At 38.0% G+C, this 18,460-nt stretch overlaps 1 protein-coding gene across 1 annotated transcript in view; it reads right to left on the reverse strand.

Annotated features, from left to right (window-relative positions):
* Positions 1-14,118, reverse strand: part of KIF18A (kinesin family member 18A) — a gene marked incomplete at both ends in the record, with an annotated part of 72,838 nt that extends 58,720 nt beyond the window's left edge. The window contains 8 exons of the mRNA XM_083349684.1: positions 841-950; positions 1,186-1,260; positions 1,944-2,120; positions 5,618-5,815; positions 6,965-7,075; positions 11,909-12,013; positions 13,078-13,235; positions 13,791-14,118. Of these exons, the coding sequence (XP_083205810.1) occupies positions 841-950; positions 1,186-1,260; positions 1,944-2,120; positions 5,618-5,815; positions 6,965-7,075; positions 11,909-12,013; positions 13,078-13,235; positions 13,791-14,118 (1,262 nt within the window). The remainder of the gene's footprint in view (positions 1-840; positions 951-1,185; positions 1,261-1,943; positions 2,121-5,617; positions 5,816-6,964; positions 7,076-11,908; positions 12,014-13,077; positions 13,236-13,790) is intronic.
* Between the last annotated feature and the right edge of the window lie 4,342 nt (positions 14,119-18,460).

Below are 18,460 nucleotides of genomic sequence, written 5' to 3' on the forward strand. Positions count from 1 at the left end.
AAAGGCAACAAGTGTGAAAGATCTATAAAAGATGGTGCCTCATCTACTCCCAGTGGTAAACAACTTTAAAAATATGGCTTTGAATTAATCCTGGAAATAAATCAGAAACCAGTATAAATTGTTTAAATAAGGAGTCATATTGGTTCAAACCACTTAAATTGCCAAACAGGGGCCTGTTAGTCTCTGGGACAGAGATTCAATCTGTACCACTGTGTAATGAACTTTATATTATTAAGGCAATCAAGAAAAACAGTGGTAATGATTGTAATTTGCACAATATGCTAAACCCATGATAGCCAATTACACTGTAGCTACTTTATGTGGTATGAATCTAGAATTTATGATTAGTTTATCATATTTAGTGAGTAGCAGTTTGATGTCCCTTCTCCTACAAGCTTGGGAAATGAATCCTTGGGTAAAGATGGGATCACCAAATAGTACTACAGGAATATGGGTTAACATAAGAATATAAACAGTGACCTGATGAATTGGACACCTGTCCAAGCTAATCCAGCAGTCTGTTTTCACATGAGCCAACCATCTAGGAGCCCAGTAGGCTCCTAGTATATGGCCTTTGGAGACAGTCACACGCTGATCAAGGCTAATTGCCATTGGTCTTCATGACTTCCATGAATAGATCACACCCATTTCTGAAGCCAGCCAAATCATATTCTGGTATAGGATGAGTCTTCTATTGTACAGAATAGCCAGGTACATTACAGCAGTGTTTAAGATCAAAGATTGACAACAAAAGATGCGTTTATATGCTTCATTATCCTTAGAAAACATATAAGCATGATTTGAGCTGTACATATAAAAGAAAATAACCATAAATACTACCTTGATATTTCAACCTGCTGTTGATTTGTACATATTGCTGTATCTTGATTACTGGGAACAGATACTTTTCCCATTTCATACATTTTCAGTTTCTCTTTCAGCATTAAAATCTGAAACAGTAAGTAGTTTAATAAAAATGAAGGAACTTGGCGCACATTATCTTTTTTAATTTTATATTTGTAAAACAATTTTTAAAGCTTTCATTACTATATTTCTGATGCCTGATTTTCTTCAGTGTTGGTGTATAATAGTTATTTTAATGCATAATAATTAGCATCAATACTTACTTCCTTTATTCCTACATTTTTTAATACTAATAATCAACAACTGTAGCAACAAGCATACCTCTTTCTTTTGTTGTTCACAGGTCTTAACATATTGACTTATATGGCTATCCAGGCTTACAACATTGCTCTTTATCTGTAGAGGGATGGATTAAAAAAGTTAGTATCATCTTCTTCTTCATTGTGATATTATTGGTACATTCTCCTTTGCTATCAATGCTTCTTAAACGTTATTACCTAGACATCACACAGAATTCTTGGTAATCTCATCTTAAAACCAGCCAACCCTTAGAAACAAAGTAAAAAAAACAACATGCGGCCAAATCCAGTTACCCACGGGATTGAATAAATTCTTTGGAAAGGCAGAGAATTGCATTGAACAGGTGGGGGAGAAGGAATCAAATGGAATCTTGAAAGTCAAGGAACTATTTGAATATTATGGTAGAAGGAAAGAATGGACAAGAAAAAGGAGGAAGGGAAGCAAAACTATTAAAAGTAACTTTTCTAGAGACTCATTGGACAAATTGTTATGAGGAGTGGACTCTTCTGGTTAAGAAGCCCTCCTCTCCCAATTTTTCCCTGATCACCAGGGTTATTTAACTAATTTAATTAGACATTATTATTTCACTAGCTTTGAGTCGTCTCAAATCTGTAAGTCCTTTGGGAATGGAGTGGCATATAAGCTCTAGCAAATAAATATTACAGGTTGACCGCTGCACTATTTTAAAGTAAGAAGCAAAAAAAGATATATTCATCTGTGTACTTTAAAATGATAATTTGCTATTATTAATGAAGAATTTTAAAACAGTATTTACTTACTGAGGATTTGATGTCTTTGGCTCGGTTGGCATATTTAAGAGTGTTATATGTGTCATCAAAGAACAAAGAGGAAGGACTAATAGCAGCTATAATGATAGTGCGACAATTTCCTCCAAGAGAGTCTTTCAGTAAACGAGTAAGCTTACTATTCCGATAGGGAATATGCTGATTCTTTTTCTGGGAAAAACCAAAGCAACAGAATACATGAGGTGTTTAATAGCTTGCTAAGATTACTCTAGCTTCAGACCAGGACCTACACCGAACAGCTGTTCCACATTGCACATTTTGCAGTAGGTGATAAAATCTTGAAAAAAAATTGCTTGTTTACAACACCTGGCTGATCCTCAACCTTCTGTACTAGATTTTTTCCCATTCTAATTAAATCAGAAGTTAGCAAGTTATATTCCTAAATTCTTAAAATGAAAAATGTAAGGATGAAACTAGTAAGTCCCTCTACTCTTCCAGTAGTCTTCTTCTTTCTATAGCACGGTTGTCAAAATCGCCACACCACGTGATGTGTTGCGACATTTTGTGACTTTTTTTGCATTGCTGGAGCTGGGGTGGGTGCAGCCTCTGCATGATGCAACCGGCCCGCAGGCTGGCAGTTTAACACCCCTGTTCTATAGTGAAAGTCAACAACAGCAACTTCTCTATTTTTTCCCTATTGTTAATTATAATGGAAAATTATAGCAGCAATCTGTAATGAGTGGAGGACCACAATGGGTCTGCAACATCATTGTAAACAACTGCTGGACACATCAGTCACAAAGCCATAATTCCAGTTTTCACAGTAGTCTTGATATATTTCCAAGCAGACTTGAAGATGTGGTGAATGGTCAACATCCTTTAGCTGTGACATCACTAAACTGTTATTTGTCTATGATTGTAGGGCAACTGAATGCAGTGGGGAGATGTGGTTTACACACAAACACTTCTATGTGAACATCAACCTGACATTATCAGTATTCATTGGGAATCACCCAAAGTTCGTTGAACATGACTGACTGTATCAATTTTTAAAACAAACAAATTCTAGTTTCCATGGAAATGTGTGTGGAAACAAATGCCCTGTATTGCAGATAACTAGACTGCACTTCAATAAAGTCACAACAGTGATTCCATCACATGATGTGGTGTGCCCAAAGCTTCTTCAAATATAGTTATTAAACAGTCTAGAATAGTTCATAGTGAAATTATTTATTTAAATCATGAAATACATTAGATTTTTCTATTATAATTGTGTATTTTATTAATAATTTCTACTAATTCAAGGATTTCATTCTACTGCTGGAAATTTTTTTATCTCCCTAATTGTTAATAGTTCTACTTCCTCAACTTTGTAAATTCATTCTGCATATGAAAAGAACAGTCATATAAATTAAACAGCACTAATATATGTGTTGTGAATCTGTCACCAGATTCATTAGTTTCTAATGACATATTTTTGGGATTAAACATCAAATTTATAATTTTCTGTCTTTGTCTCTACAAAATTTAGTTTTTTTGTCGTAACTTAGATAATTGACTGGTTTCAGTCACTTCTTCAACATGAACTCTATTTCCCATAAAGTGTCTTAAAGGTTGTCGAATGACAATACAATATCTTGCAATAATTCTTTAAATTAACACAAACTATATCTGACAGCCTACAGTATACTAGCTTTTATTCTTGGTCATAATTTTGAACTACAACATTTTTTTCTCTGAATGGCTTAAATAGCGTGCTTTCATTAATAAACATTTTTATTATTAACAAACATTTTAGACATATGGTACTCCAGCTGTGTTGGACCACACCTCCCACCAGCAAGGCCTGGATGTTGAAAACTGAAATCATGGATGTCCAGCTGGTCAGGGGAAAAAAAAGGATACTTAGTATCCAGAGGCAGAGAACTAAATCTTGGTACACAACCTAAACCAGATCCCATTCCAACAACCTGGGCAGGATGCCAACTAGAACTGCAAGACATAAATTTTAGAGAGTGACAGTGCCATCATGTGGAAGCCCATCAAGATAAATAGTCCTGAAATGCAGGGCTATAAGGCCCAACTTTTCCAAAGTAACAGGCGCAAGCTTAGAGGGACTTGGCCCTCCAAAGTGTGTGTATATATATAAAATGTTCTGATCAAATTACTGGAAATCATGTACCTACCTACCTGTCTTGTCATTCCGTGGTTTCATATCCAGACTTATTTGATTAACTTGGACTCTGATTTCTAGTCACCTTCTGTGTCTCCTGACCAATTTGACCTGACTTGATAAAATTTGCTACATACAACCCTTGGTTTACTTTTCTGTAGACTTCTTTCTGGAGGCCTGTTTATGGTGGTGTTGATCTGCCTGACTACGGCTCCTAATAATTCATCTGAAAAGTTGACTTAAAGTTTCTTATTCCAATTCCCCCCCCCCAGACTTGGTTAGACACGTTCTTAATTAGCTGTGCCTTAGTACAGTATTTACATCATTTTAGATCTCCATAGGCTGCTCTGATCACTTTTATTTTATTTTTAAAGAATTTCATCTTTTAAAAAACCACATTATTACAATACTGCCCATTAACTTTATTTTGTATCTTTGTATTTTTCTCAGCAAAGGGCATGCACAGCCAATTTAAAAGCAACTGTGTGTGCCTGGGAAAAAAGGGGGGTGGCTTTAACAGTTGAAAAAGATGCATTTCCCACCCCTTTCCTGCTTGTTCCAAAACATTGGTTGCAAAGGATACATCCAGCTTTGCCTTACCTCAGAAATGTGAAATATCAATAATAGAAAAATTAACATTATAAATAAAATTGCAACAAGATTCACTGCGAGAGGCAATGTGAGTGAATCTCTGTATGCTAGATCAGACATGTCAAGCACAAGGCCCGGGGGCCAGATCCGGCCCGCAAAGTGGTTTCATGTGGCCCGCAAAGCCATCCTGGAAACAGTGAGGGAATGGCCCCCACTGCCTTGGCCCTGGCCCAGAGACCCTCCTTCTGCCAGAGACCCTCAGATCTGTCCCACTCCTGCCCCGGCCCCCACAGGCACCCTTGATGCGAACGCTGTAGAGCTGGCCATGCCCACCCAGTAGGCCATACGCACTCTAGCTGCGCCCACCCAGTAGGCCACAGCCACCCTGGTTATACCCACCCAGCCCCCTGAGGACAACCGCAATGCTGATGCGGCCCTCAATGAAATTGAGTTTGACACCCCTGTGCTAGATTATGCTGCTGGGGTTGTCCTATGTCCACATATAGTGGCATAAAGAAAACCTCTGGCCCAGATTCTCGATGCAAGCATACAATCAACTTTCCTTCTCTTGCAAACATGTGACAACCAGGATATATGTGGTTTGGAGCTAATTTGGGGAGTTCCTTCCAGGAAACAGGAGAATTTCTTTTTAGCTGTCGTCTAATGCTAGTTATTTTTCAGCTCATCCTTCTCAACTAAATAAATAAAAAACAGGAGCATATTTCCAGATCCAAAAATGATAAGCTATGTCATTAGTTCTCTCTTTAGGAAACCCTGCTGTTGACAGTAGGACTCATGCCTAGACACTCTCAAATATGAAGCATGCAAACAACTACAACCCAAATGAATAAAGACACATAAGATTGTGTAGCTCATCACATCAGTGACTGACATGAAATAGAATAGAAACATTACTGGAGATTGGAAGGAAGTTATTACTGACCTTTGAGTCTGCAAGGGCATTAATAACATTGCCAAGAGCAAGCAGTGACCGATTTATATTTGCTCCTTCTCTAAAACGAGCTCCTTTGGCATTTGTGGCTCTGGCACGTTCCGATCCTGCCAGGTCAATAAGACACATTTTGGCAATACGGACATTTTGACTGATACTTGCAGTTTTATCTTGTTGTCTTAAATAAATCTACATTAAAAAAAATAGAAGAAAAAAGCAACTTAGCAAAGTTCCAAATTTAGATAGTCCTCAACTTAAAACAGTTCATTTAGTGACCAAAGTTACAACAGCAGCAAAAAAAGTGATTTGTGACTGTTTTTCACACTTATGACTGTTGCAGCATCCCCAGGGTCACATGATCAAAATCCCGATGACTCATATTTATGTCCTGGGGTCATGTAAATTTACCTTTGGCGATCTTCTGACAAGCAAAATCAATGAGGAATCCAGATCCTCTTAACAACCATGTTGGTAACTTAACTGAAGTGAACTATGGCAAGAAAGGTTGCAAAACAGGGCAAAACTCACTTAACAAAACTCTTTACTTATCAACAAAAAATTCTGGGCTCTATTGTGGTTGTACGTAGAGGACTACATGTAATAACATCCCCATATATATGCACCAATTTAGAGGGCAACAGTCACAGATTATTACACACACACTTAGGTTTTTCTTGGTCCGAGAGTTGGGGGTGATTGAGAGACTTAAGTGTTTAAAAGAATTAAAATTTATGTTAGATGATATTCCTGAGATTAAATCACTTTTTGGAAAATGAACTTTATTAAATTTCCTTGCATTTTGTCTCATGTGCCACTCCTGACTACCCAATACAATGAAATGCAGCATACTGTGCTATAAAATCACGAGTTAAAGTTGGACAGCACATTTGGAAAGTTTGCTTTTTATTGTGACATTTTCTTGGAAAGCTTTTTGGCTCCAACCCTATGGACTAGGATTCCCAAGCAATGAGACTGACTGAAATCAATGGGAATTTTACAGGAATAAACATGTATAGGTTCCAGCTGCTTTTAACTCAAAACACATTTATTAAAAGTAATGAACAAGGGAAAAATAAGTTTGCAAAATCATATTACTCTAATGTTAGTACATGAGACATTTATTCTCACAAGCAGCTCCAACACTTCAACAGACCAGAGAGGCTATTTAGCACAAAGGATTTAAAGCAGGCGCCATGTGTCTGCAAGCTGGAACTCTCTTCCCAATAACAAAGCTATTATGAATGGCATACCATAATCTGAGAGTTCTTTCTATCTTTTACACAAAGCATCAAAGGTTATCTCAAATCGTCAGACACCTTATCTACCGTTTCATCTTACCTGAAAGACAGCATGGGACCGAGATGAGGAGGCATTCACATCAGTAGGATGTTGTGTTCTGTTTTTGTTTCCATAATCCAACATTTGCAAGATCTCATCTGCAGATTTGGGCTACCAAGGATTGAGGAGAAGACCCAGTGAAATTAGTAAATCTTTACATGATCTTAATCACAGAGTTTTATTATCACAAGATCCAATAATAATTTAAACTTAATCTCCAGTTGCCATCTTATCTCAAGGGATGAATAGTACAAATGAAGTAAGATGATATTTCTTATCAAATCAGCTTCTCTTAGTGCACGCAAGCATCAATACCTGCCCAAAGCTTATGTACACAAATAATTTGCATAATATTCAGAGGGAACAGACAGGAAAAAAACACCGTAATTTCCTATATTATCACACTTTTTCTGACTTTTGGCTAACCCAGATTAATACAGCTCTAGTCCTGTAATGTCTGTTTAAAACCAGTAACTCATTCTGACTAGGTAGGTGGTTACATCAGATTAATGGTTGCCTATAATTCATCTTAAAGCAGATGAATAACAAGAACATTCAGAGTTCCAGAATTAAACATTTACAGGGGACAAAAACATACACAATTCATAAAAAATAATTACATCAATTCACAGCAAGGATAACAGCAAACGGTAACTCTCATTCCACTGTCTCAAATTTATAGTATTGATTTAGTGTTCTATTTTCAGAAGAATCTATCATACCCACTCCCTAAAAAGCAGAAGAAAAATTTGACATGATCAGTATGCATTCACTAGCAGAGGCCAAGGAAGAAAAGTCTAACTTGTTTCATAGGAGAAAAGATGTTTTGGAATAAACCTGACCATCTCATTTCTGTTGAAACAATATCACCTATGCCAGCGCCCCTCAACCTTTTGGGGCACAAGGGACCAGTTACATCTAGAGAGGTTTTTTCTGGACCAGAGGGAGTGCGATTTTGCATACTGCCTGCATCCCACAGATGGGGCTTCACTTGTTTGTGCGGCCTGGTTGCTGGCATGTCATGGACCGGTGCTGGTCCATGGAGCGGGGGTTGGGGACCCCTGACCTATGCAACTGCATCTTCAGTCTAGTCTTCAACTTTCTCCCAAAAAATAGTTTCTTCAAAAAATCTGCGCATCTTAGCTCTTTTATACAAATTCATGATGTTGATGCTTTCTGTTCCACAGAAAAATTCTGCCACTAGAAGACCAACTTTCTGAAGATCCTTTTTGCAACATACTGCACCATTTTTTATTCCTGAACTATTTTCAGGTATCTTTTTTGTCTCCTCAGACCTACACACAAAATGACCACCAAATTTATTGTTAATACTGTAATTTTTTTTTTTAGGGGTGGAGGAGGTCCTTTCCCAGCATGATTTTTAACAGCTACATGGACAAGTCTTTGCAGTTTTCTTGGTAACATTTTTGGAAGTGGTTTGCTATTGCCTCCTTCCTAGGACTGAGAATGAATGACTGGCTTAATGGACACTCAACTGGTTTATGCCTAAATAAGGCTAGAACTCAGTCTCCCCATTTCTAGCCTGGTGCCCTAACTGCTACACCAAATAGGCTGTCTCTGGAATAGGAATTTCAGCATATTTTGGAAACTACTGATGAAAGATTAAAGATTCAGAATAAGTGACAATGTATATAAAACAGAAATAAACAACATTGTCCACATTTATCTTCTAAGAATTTATGACATATACTGTAGCTAGCTATGGATAGAAAGGGGAACACAATGCATAACACCAATTCTCTTTACCTTCCCAAAACCCAATATGCAAAAGCTTTGGAGGCACATGGAAGTGGGCAGCAATATCTTGAAGGGACTTTGATGGATGGATTGACTAAAGTCACCACACCACCAAAACCTAGTTTCTCCAATCCTAACAGATATTGGCAGCTATAATTGTCAGGTTTCTGAAAAGTCCAGCAACTCAAGTATGGGTGGGTTTTTTTGTTTTTGTTTTGGTGAAGGAATAAAAGCTTCCAAACAAGCTGAAACATATTTAACTGGGTGGATAGAAATAAGTGTAAATGTTTGGAATTGGATATGCCTTTGAATCTAGGCACTTTCCAAATCTCCCCTACATTGTATGAAGGCAAAAATAGCTTATTTTTACACTATTGCTCAGATAGTGAGCAAGGCAACTGTACTCCATGAAAATTCAAGATTAGGAATCAACAGCTGTGTATCTTGTATACGTTTAAGAATTCAAGATTATTAAACATTAAATTTGTATAATTGATGCTCATTTTTTGCATATCATATCAATTCATCACTTGACGCTGTTGCCATTAAAATTATCAGTAAAGTGGTAGACCTATTAAAGGTTAATACTTTGGGAAATTTGATTGATATGCAATTGCCTCAGTATTAAGACAAAAATTCTTAAAAGACATATTTCTCTGCTGTGAATCCATTGCCAACTTTCTCCAGAGCTCTGATTAATTAAGAGGCAGAATAGGGTGGAAAGAGCACAAAGCAAGAGAAACAGAAAGCAGCAGCACAGGAGTGGAAAACAGATGAGAGGGCAGGTCACAAGTATAAACACAAATGTAAGAATAGTACTACAGTTTAAAGCTGTTCTTGATTACTTAAAAATTCAGTAACCAAGTTTCGTAATTAATGATTTGATGATAAAAGCCAAACTCTTTAGTTTTCTTTTGTCAGCTCTTAACAAGTGCCTTATAACAACCATTTTGTTAACAGGCCACTTAGAAGTGTTTGGAACGTGGTTCAAGATCCCAAAACAAACTGACTTGGAATTCCAGCAACAAAGTTTTATTTAAAAAGAAGCATTTGCAAAGGCTTGGTGAACTGACATACACACAGGAGTTCAGCCACACCAGGGGTCTTCAAACTCGGCCCTTTTGTGACTTGTGGACTTCAACTCCCAGAATTCCTCAGCCAGCGTGCCTGGCTGAGGAATTCTGGGAGTTGAAGTCCATAAGTCACAAAAGGGCCGAGTTTGAAGACCCCTGAGCCACACCTTAAAGAGCTGTTTGACACATTTTTTATATCCTACCCCCGACACAGATCCCCCCCTTCCCTATTGCACTCAACACCCTTTCCCCAATCATCTGATAACTACTCCAGACTGCCTAAAACCACTATCCCTCCCACGTTCCAGGAAGCCCCTTTGTGCACATCCTATCTATCACCATCTGATTTTCTATTAACAAAGCTCGGTTCCTATAGTTATTTCTGTATGTCCTCTGCTTGCGGTTTAGGTTAGCTAGCAACTTGTTTTTCTTATTTGTATGAAATTTGCTTGTCAGAGTTTATGACTTTTAGGTGGTTTCTTCTATCGACCTTTAGACTCATTAGAAATTTCTGATTAATAATCTACTCTTTTCAGAAGTCTATTAATCTTTCAAGTGTTGGAAGAAAGTGTGGTAATTGTTAGTGCCATATTTCCTTCCCCAAAATTCATTAATTTCTACTTAAGTTAACTGTTGTGATTTTCAAAATAAGTTGCACACATATACAATTTGGCTCAGGACATACTTAAATGTGAAGTCTTCTTCAAGCTGAATATGTTTCTTGCTGACCTTATGGGTACATATATGTAATTTTATTAGATCACAACATAGAAGTAGCTTGCCACAATATTTTTGTAGGAAGCTTTTTCAAATTCCCTATCTAGACTAAAACCATAATATTTCTAGGAAGTACTAACAGGGCTGAGCACTGCTTTGTCTGGAACTCCAGGCATAGCCAGAGAGAATTTGATCCCCAAATTTCATCATTGTGTTTAATCAACCTTGACTCTTTAAGACAGGGGTCCCCAATCCCCAGTCTGTGGACTGGCACCGGGCCATGGCATGCCAAAAACCAGATTGCGCAAAGAAGCAAAGCCCCATCTGCAGGATGCAGGCAGCACACAAAACCCAAGCCCTCTCCGGTCCATGAAAAAACATCTCTCCATGGAACTGGTCCCTGGTGCCCAAAAGGTTGGGGGCTGCTACCTTAAGACATTCATTGCACCTATCTTCAAATAAACCAAACATTTAGTTTATGCAAGAATTATGAAAATGAAAAATAAAGACCTCCTTCTTTCCCGATCCTTCCACACCTCCACAAAATAAGCTTTATATCAAATATACATTTCATGATCCATTAAGCGGTGGCTTATTTATACATGGTTTGTTAAATAAGCTCCAATGTTCTATTCACACAAAAAACTAAACAATAAAGTGTGGTTCACAATCCACATGTGTTGCCACAATACATTAATTCCAGAGAATATTATGGGCAAGTCTAAAGCAGGTTTTCTTAAGGTGTGGTTCAAGGACTCCTGGCGGTCTCCCAAAAATCTCTGAAGTTCCAACATTAAAATTATTTGCCAGATATTGAAGATATTTGTAAAGATTTAAAACAAAGTCATTCCTCTCATTATTATTTTTAAAATATATAGGGTTTTTCATGAAAATGATTTTGCCTTTGCTGATATCTAATGGGCTTCATATTATTTTTAGATGATGCAATAAATTTTCTACAAGTGCACCCAATTTTAATGCAGTAAATATTGATAAATATAATCCATCTGAACAAAAGCTTTATTGTTTTTAAAAGTGAAAAAGGGTCCTGAGAGCAAAAGGTTTAAGAAGCACAGATCTAAAGTATGACCTTTAATGGCTATTCCCATTTTGTGGAACTCCCATCTCCAACCAGGCTTTATTTAACTAGTGCTTTTAACTTAAAGCAAAGGCTAGATTTTCTGAAATAATTAATTTACTGTCTAACTAGTTTTGATCCTTCTGTTCAACTGACATTTAAAAATATCTCTCTCTCTACCATTGCACCTTTAAATGTTGGTTGTATTCATGGCTTTAACAAAAAATCATTGGTAGCCAACTTGAATGCTTTAATAAAGGGAAAAAAATGTAAAGGAAAAAACAAATAACAATGGCACATATATAGAAATGTCCATACCTGATGTAAGGTTAACCCATGAACCAAAACTCCTTTTTGAGGATCTTCTCGGACAGCCAATGGTCCTGAATCTACTAACAGGTCACGTATCTGCTCATTGTAGACCTAGGGGGGGAAAAATGTCTTTAATTTAATTTCATAGTTTTACCACTGCATTTGCATTTTAACATTTGGGAAATGCATAAACATTATATAGCACACTTGCCAAGTTAGTGACCTCATAAAATGGGAGGGGAGTTTTATTTCAACTTCCACGTCAGGAACTAACTGCAGTAACCTCAAAGACCATAATTGGAAACCATTGCTTTAGGCTTTCAGTTGTCAATAATTCAATATTCACAAATCAAGTTATTATTCAGCTTTCTGAGAATAGTTAGGTCATTTTGTAAAATTAAACTGCTTCATCAGTTCCATTATTTGTGTTAATCCTTCATTCTTTCCTGCTAGCAGTATTGGAAAATGTGAGAAACTGCATCTAAATAATACATTCAAATACATTTGTAGTATAGAAGAATCATTTGTAGTACGGAGGACTTCCCACCCCCCAGTGAAATAACAATGTAGTGTAATATAATAAAAGAAAATATTTTTAAATTGCAACCTATTATAAGAATTTCCCATATTAAATATGCTTGATCAGTTTAACAATTAAGATGCCAAGCTATTTCTGTCATGGGTGACAAATGAGTCAGTTCAATAAATCTCACATGCAGCCTTATATATTCTGCATGTTACTCAAAATTCCACGCTGTTAATTCTATCTACTTTACATCATACTACTTGTAGATAACATTTGACCTTTATCTAATATTATGGAGGTATGGCACACAATTCCTAAGAGAGTAGAAGGCTATGCTCAGAGACATCACTGAAAACTGTGAAGGCAACTCCATGGACAGAGTAAATCACATAAAAGCAATTAAAAATAGCAACATAGGATATTAATAAGATTCCTGGACATGGGCTGATTCCCTGAACTGGAGTGGAAGTGAATTCCAGAAAACTAATCTTAAATAAGGCATGATCAGCTCATAGACAAGTGAGGCAATCAGTCAAAAGTAATAAGACTTATATGAATACAGCATGAAAATTAAATGACTAAAAGAGGGATGCTCTTTCTGGAAGATTCTATTTTATTGAAAGAAATTGTGCAGAATTCCTTAACTTACCTCAAGATATGAAACTGCAATAGTACAATGCTTCTCTTCTTTCATTCGATCAATGGAATTATAAAGCTCCATCATAGTCAGGTACATTACCCCAGGGTCTTCAGGAGAACCCAGCATTGTATGAGTCTTCCCAGCTCCAGTTGCACCATAAGCAAGTACTAAATTGTGAAAAAAGACAGAGAAATTTTGAATTGACCGTGACTCATGACCCTGACATTTGAAGCAAAATATAAGCAACCCAATGGATATTTGCCCATTTACAAAAATGGGGTTGAAGAAGTATGGCAGCGAACCATAATTTTATGCAAAAATTACTCTAGCACATCTCTTTAGTGAAACAGGTATTTGGAGCAGAACTGTAAAATGGCTTGTCTTTTCAGAAAAGTTTATTGCTCTTAATTAATTTTGCCAGTATCTAGACATTTAGAAATGAGATACAGAAAGTTCCCAACTTAATTTTTAAGATGGAGTATTTAAACAATAAACAACAAAATACTTCCAAAGTTTGCCTTATTCCCCAAAATCGTGAAAAGCTGCAAAAATGAAAATGTTGAAGATGTAAATTTTGTTAAGAGATTTCTGCAAATGTCAGTGTAGGAAACAAAAAAATTACTTTTTCTAAACAACTACAGATGTTTTCTTTAAATGTACTACAGTTATTCATGTGGCATTATTATGCACACTGATAACAAATGACTACTGAGAGAAGTTACCTGTGCAATTATAGCCATTTAAAAAACCATCTAGAAAGGTTTTGGTGGTGTCTTCAAAGATTTCCAGCTGTGTAGAATGTTCATCAAATATGGCATCAAAAACAAATTTTAGATCCTTGTTTTGCCTTTTAGTGATATCACGATTTGGTAATTTCTTTCCATGAAAGAAACTGACTTCTTCCACTTTGGGATCAAACACCAATATATGTTTATCAACAACCTGAACCACTTTTTTAAAGTTGCCATCTCTCTCTTTCGGAGTCTCAGGACGAACACGGATTACTACTTTTATATGATTGCAGACATTTTCTTCATCTGTAGCAGACATTATAAAATGCAGCTATGTTGCCTCAGGTGTATAGCGAGTAAATTCTTCTGTTAATAAAAAAATAGTTTTATCAACAGAGTATCAAATAACAGAGTTCAAATTTGACTGGATTGTATGGATTTTTGTAAAACAGAAAATGTGTTTTGTCATGCTTGAAATAAAACAGTATATTAATTAGAACAAAACTCTCACAATGTATGCATTTTGTTTCTTACTCAACATTCAATGCAATTTTGATACTAGTATTATTGTGGCAGAAAATATACTTAATATTGTGCCTTTTAAGTTGGCCAATGTCATATTAAGGAGAGCCAACTATCTATGACAAATTGTGACCCAAACCCTTTTTTGTTTTTTTAAGTCAGATATTATAGCCCCTTCCCTTACAGTATAATCTATTTTTCCTTTTGCCCTACTCCATTCTATCTGATCATTGTTGTTCTATAAGCTGTTTAAAATAGGACTTGGTTCAATGGTTGGAAAGAATATCAAAGTTAAGTGTGTTATGGACTCTGGTAGTGCATAACAAAATAGTAATGGGCAAAAATGCACACAAACAAAAATAGATTTGTATCTATTTCCTATAATAGTTCTAACAACCTGAGCTAAAGGTATGATACACCAATATAATTTATTTGGCAAAAATAAGGTGGTTGGAACCACAAATTCTTTCAGTAGGGAGAAAGTTCCAATGAGATTATTGCAAAAAAGGTATCTTGTTCTGCATACAAGTGGAATCACTGATTATTGCTAAAGTATAGCCCCAATCTATATGATAGGATATATGGATTCAAACTGACAGGAGGGGAGTTAAAAAGCAATGTTAGAAAGCATTACTTTACAGAAAGAATAGTAGAAGCTTGGTACAAACTTCCAACTGAGGGAATAGGTCAATCATCAGTAACTGAATTTAAACATGCTTGGGATAAACATATGTCTAAGTTCTGATAAAAATTTAAAAAATAAATAAATAAAAGTCAATGTTTTTTTTTAAATGAACATATTGGTGGAGCAGTGGGCTAATATCTCCTTAAGTAACACCAGCTGCCTGCAATTAGTGCAGGTTCCCATCCCACCAGGCTCAAGGTTGACTCAGCCTTCCATCCTTCCGAGGTAGGTAAAACGAGGACCCAGATTGTTGGGGGCAATTAAGCTGACTTTGTAATAATGCCGCTTGGGGTGTGTGTGAAAGCCCTAATAAGCAGGCATATACATAGAATGAAGGCTACTGCTAAGCTTGTAAGCCGCCCTGAGTCTTCGGAGAAGGGCGGGATATAAATGGAATTTAAAAAAAAATATTAAAAAGAAAACAAAAACAAACTTAAAAGGCAGACACCACTGGGTCTTTTTTGCTGTGTTTTCTGTTTCAATGTTTTCTTTTCTTACAAGATACTCTTAAATATTCTGGGGCTGTTCTGGGTTGGACTTTGAAGGTTAATGGACATACAGTATTTTAAACTGGAAGCCAACAATAACCAATACAATGATTTTAAGAATTAGTGAGCAACCATATTTAAATAAAACCCAGTCCCCTATATGTTCTCTCAAAAATAGGTATTCTTGACATTAATGTGACTTAATGTAAGGTGAGAACAGAATAGCATCTTTCTATTCATAGACAGTGCATCTCACTTATTAGTCTTGAAAACAAACAAAATAAAGAGTAGGACGTTTAAACTTAATTAACATTTTAATCGAACATTAGAATTTTATTATTATTATGGGAGATAGGGAGCCTGGACTTTAAAATAAGGAAATTCACTGAACTCATTCAAAATATCTAGGAAATCTTCTGAGTCTGCCCTAGCCATGGCAGAGTGTCCTATTGGACCAGAAGAGCTGGTCCAACCAACCAACCTTGATTTCTGTGCAGAACCTGATGTCCAAAGTTCAGAAAAAGCAGAGACATCTGACTTGAGGCAACAAAGAAAGCCTACTGAAGTCATGCAGCTGAGCCTGATAGAGCAATGGGATAGGCTCCATCAACATCATGAAAAACACTGGGAGAAGTTGCGGGAACTCTGCGAAGCATCCAAAGAGAAGCCTTCCCCCGAGCACACTTTCTCATTAGAAGAGGATATGGAAGACTCTTTCTTACACTGGACAAACTATGAATGCCATCTCAGAAAAGTCCAGTTGCAGCTAGGAGATCCAACACTCAAAAGGAAAATGCAACGCATTAAGTTAAAAAACAAGGAACATGAGAAGTTCCTAAAAAGTAGTAAATGCCTCCCTGAGGTCAAGCTTTAGACAAAAGATACACCGTTTGTGAAGGCCAAGTCCTAAGTGTCCCATCATTCGCATGTGTCATCCCAGCTTTCTTGGACTGGGCATAGAGTCGTTTGATGGGAGTTCATGGTTCCTACTGCCACCATTGCTAGAATCGGACTCCTCACCAGATGATCACAGTCAAATTCCAACACCAAAGGTAGCAAGTCATACCTCACCTGTCACACCACTTCCCTGCCATAGATAAGATGATCCAGAGCGGACATGCCAAGCTTGCCCCACCACTGCAGAAATATGAAGAATGCTGGTATCTACCATTCTTTGGAGTGTACCACCCACAAAAGCAAAGTCAGATAAGAGTAGTCATCGATGCAGTGTGCAATTCCAAGGCATCTCTTTGAACAAAGTCCTTTTCACAGGGCCTGACCTAACCAACAGTCTGCTTGGCGTGCTCATTTGCTTCAGAAAGGAATCTGTAGCAGTCATGGCCAACATCCAGCAGATGTTTTATTCGTTCTACGTCAGAGAATATCATTGCAATTACTTGCGCTTCCTATGGTTCAGCGATGAACAGCACAGCCAGCAAATAACATAATACAGAATGCGAGTGCACATTTTTGGGAATGGCTCTTCCCCTGCAATCACTAACTACGGCCTGCAACACACCGCCTGTATAAGCGAAGTGAATTACGGTGCAGACGCTAGACGCTTCGTAGAACGGGATTTCTATGTTGACAATGGCCTAAAATCTGTACCCATTCCAGAAGCCATGGATCTATTAAAAAGGACACACCAGATGTTAGTGGCAGTTAACCCTTAGGCTGCACAAAATTGCATCCAACAGCAAAGAAGTGTTGGAAGCTTTCAATGCTGAAGACCATGCTAAGAGTCTATAGAACTTCGGCACAGATGACCCTCTTATGCAATGCAGTCTCGGTCTGTGTTGGGACTTGAAGAAGGACATCTTCACCTTTAGAACTCCAGCAAAGAACACCGCCTTCACAAGAAGAGGAGTCTTCTCAAGAGTAAATAGCCTGTTCGACCCTCTAGGTTTTGCTGCACCCATAACAGTCCAAGGGAGGCTTCTTCTGTGCGCACTCTCCCAAGACACCAGACTGGGACGAGTCACTTCCGCCAGACCAAAAGCAAGAGTGGGAGACATGGCGCAGATCCCTAAGTTGTTTCCAAAGCATTCATGTACAGTGCACGTATGTTTCCATTCCATTTACCGCCACAGTCAAGAAAGAGCTGCATGTGTTCTCAGATGCTTTGACGAAGGCAATAGCAACTGTAGGATACATCAGAGTCTATGGTGAGGAGAGCTACAACGTCGGTTTCTTTATGGGAAAGGTGAAACTAGCACCACAACAAAGTCACACCATACCCAGGTTGGAACTCACAATCCACCACCTTCTATACAGACAGCAAGGTGGTGCTAGGCTACATCCACAACCAAAGCAGACGTTTCTACGTCTATATAAGCAACAGAGTAGAAAGGATCAGAAGATCTTCAAATCCTGAACAGTGGCGATATATGCCAAGAGATCAGAATCCAACGGATCAGGCTACGTGGTCCATTCCTGCATCACAGTTGGCAGACTCAGTCTGGCTAAAGGGTCCTGAATTCTTGGCTCGTCCAGATAGCCAGATGTCAGAGAAACTAGATCATGAGCTTCTAGACCAGACATGTCAAACACAAGACCCGGGGGCCGGATCCGGCCCGTGAAGTGGGTTCATGCGGCCCGCAAAGCCATCCTGGAAACAGTGAGGGAACGGCCCCCACTGCCTTGGCCCTGGCCCAGACCCTCCTTCTGCCAGAGACCCTCAGATCTGTCCCACTCCTGCCCAGGCCCCCATAGGCACCCTTGATGCAAACGATGTAGAGCTGGCCATGCCCACCCAGTAGGCCATACACACTTTAGCCACGCCCACCCAGTAGGCCACGCCCACCCTGGCCACACCCACCTGGCCCCCTGAAGGCAACCGCAATGCTCATGCGGCCCTCAATGAAATTGAGTTTGACACCCCTGTGCTAGACCCAGATCAAGATGACGTTTGACCTCAGGTACCCAGATTGCTCAAACAGACCGAGAAAATGACCGTGCAGACCATC

Source organism: Vipera ursinii (assembly GCF_947247035.1).
Source record: "Vipera ursinii genome assembly, chromosome: 1".
NCBI classification, from domain to species: Eukaryota; Metazoa; Chordata; class Lepidosauria; order Squamata; family Viperidae; genus Vipera; species Vipera ursinii.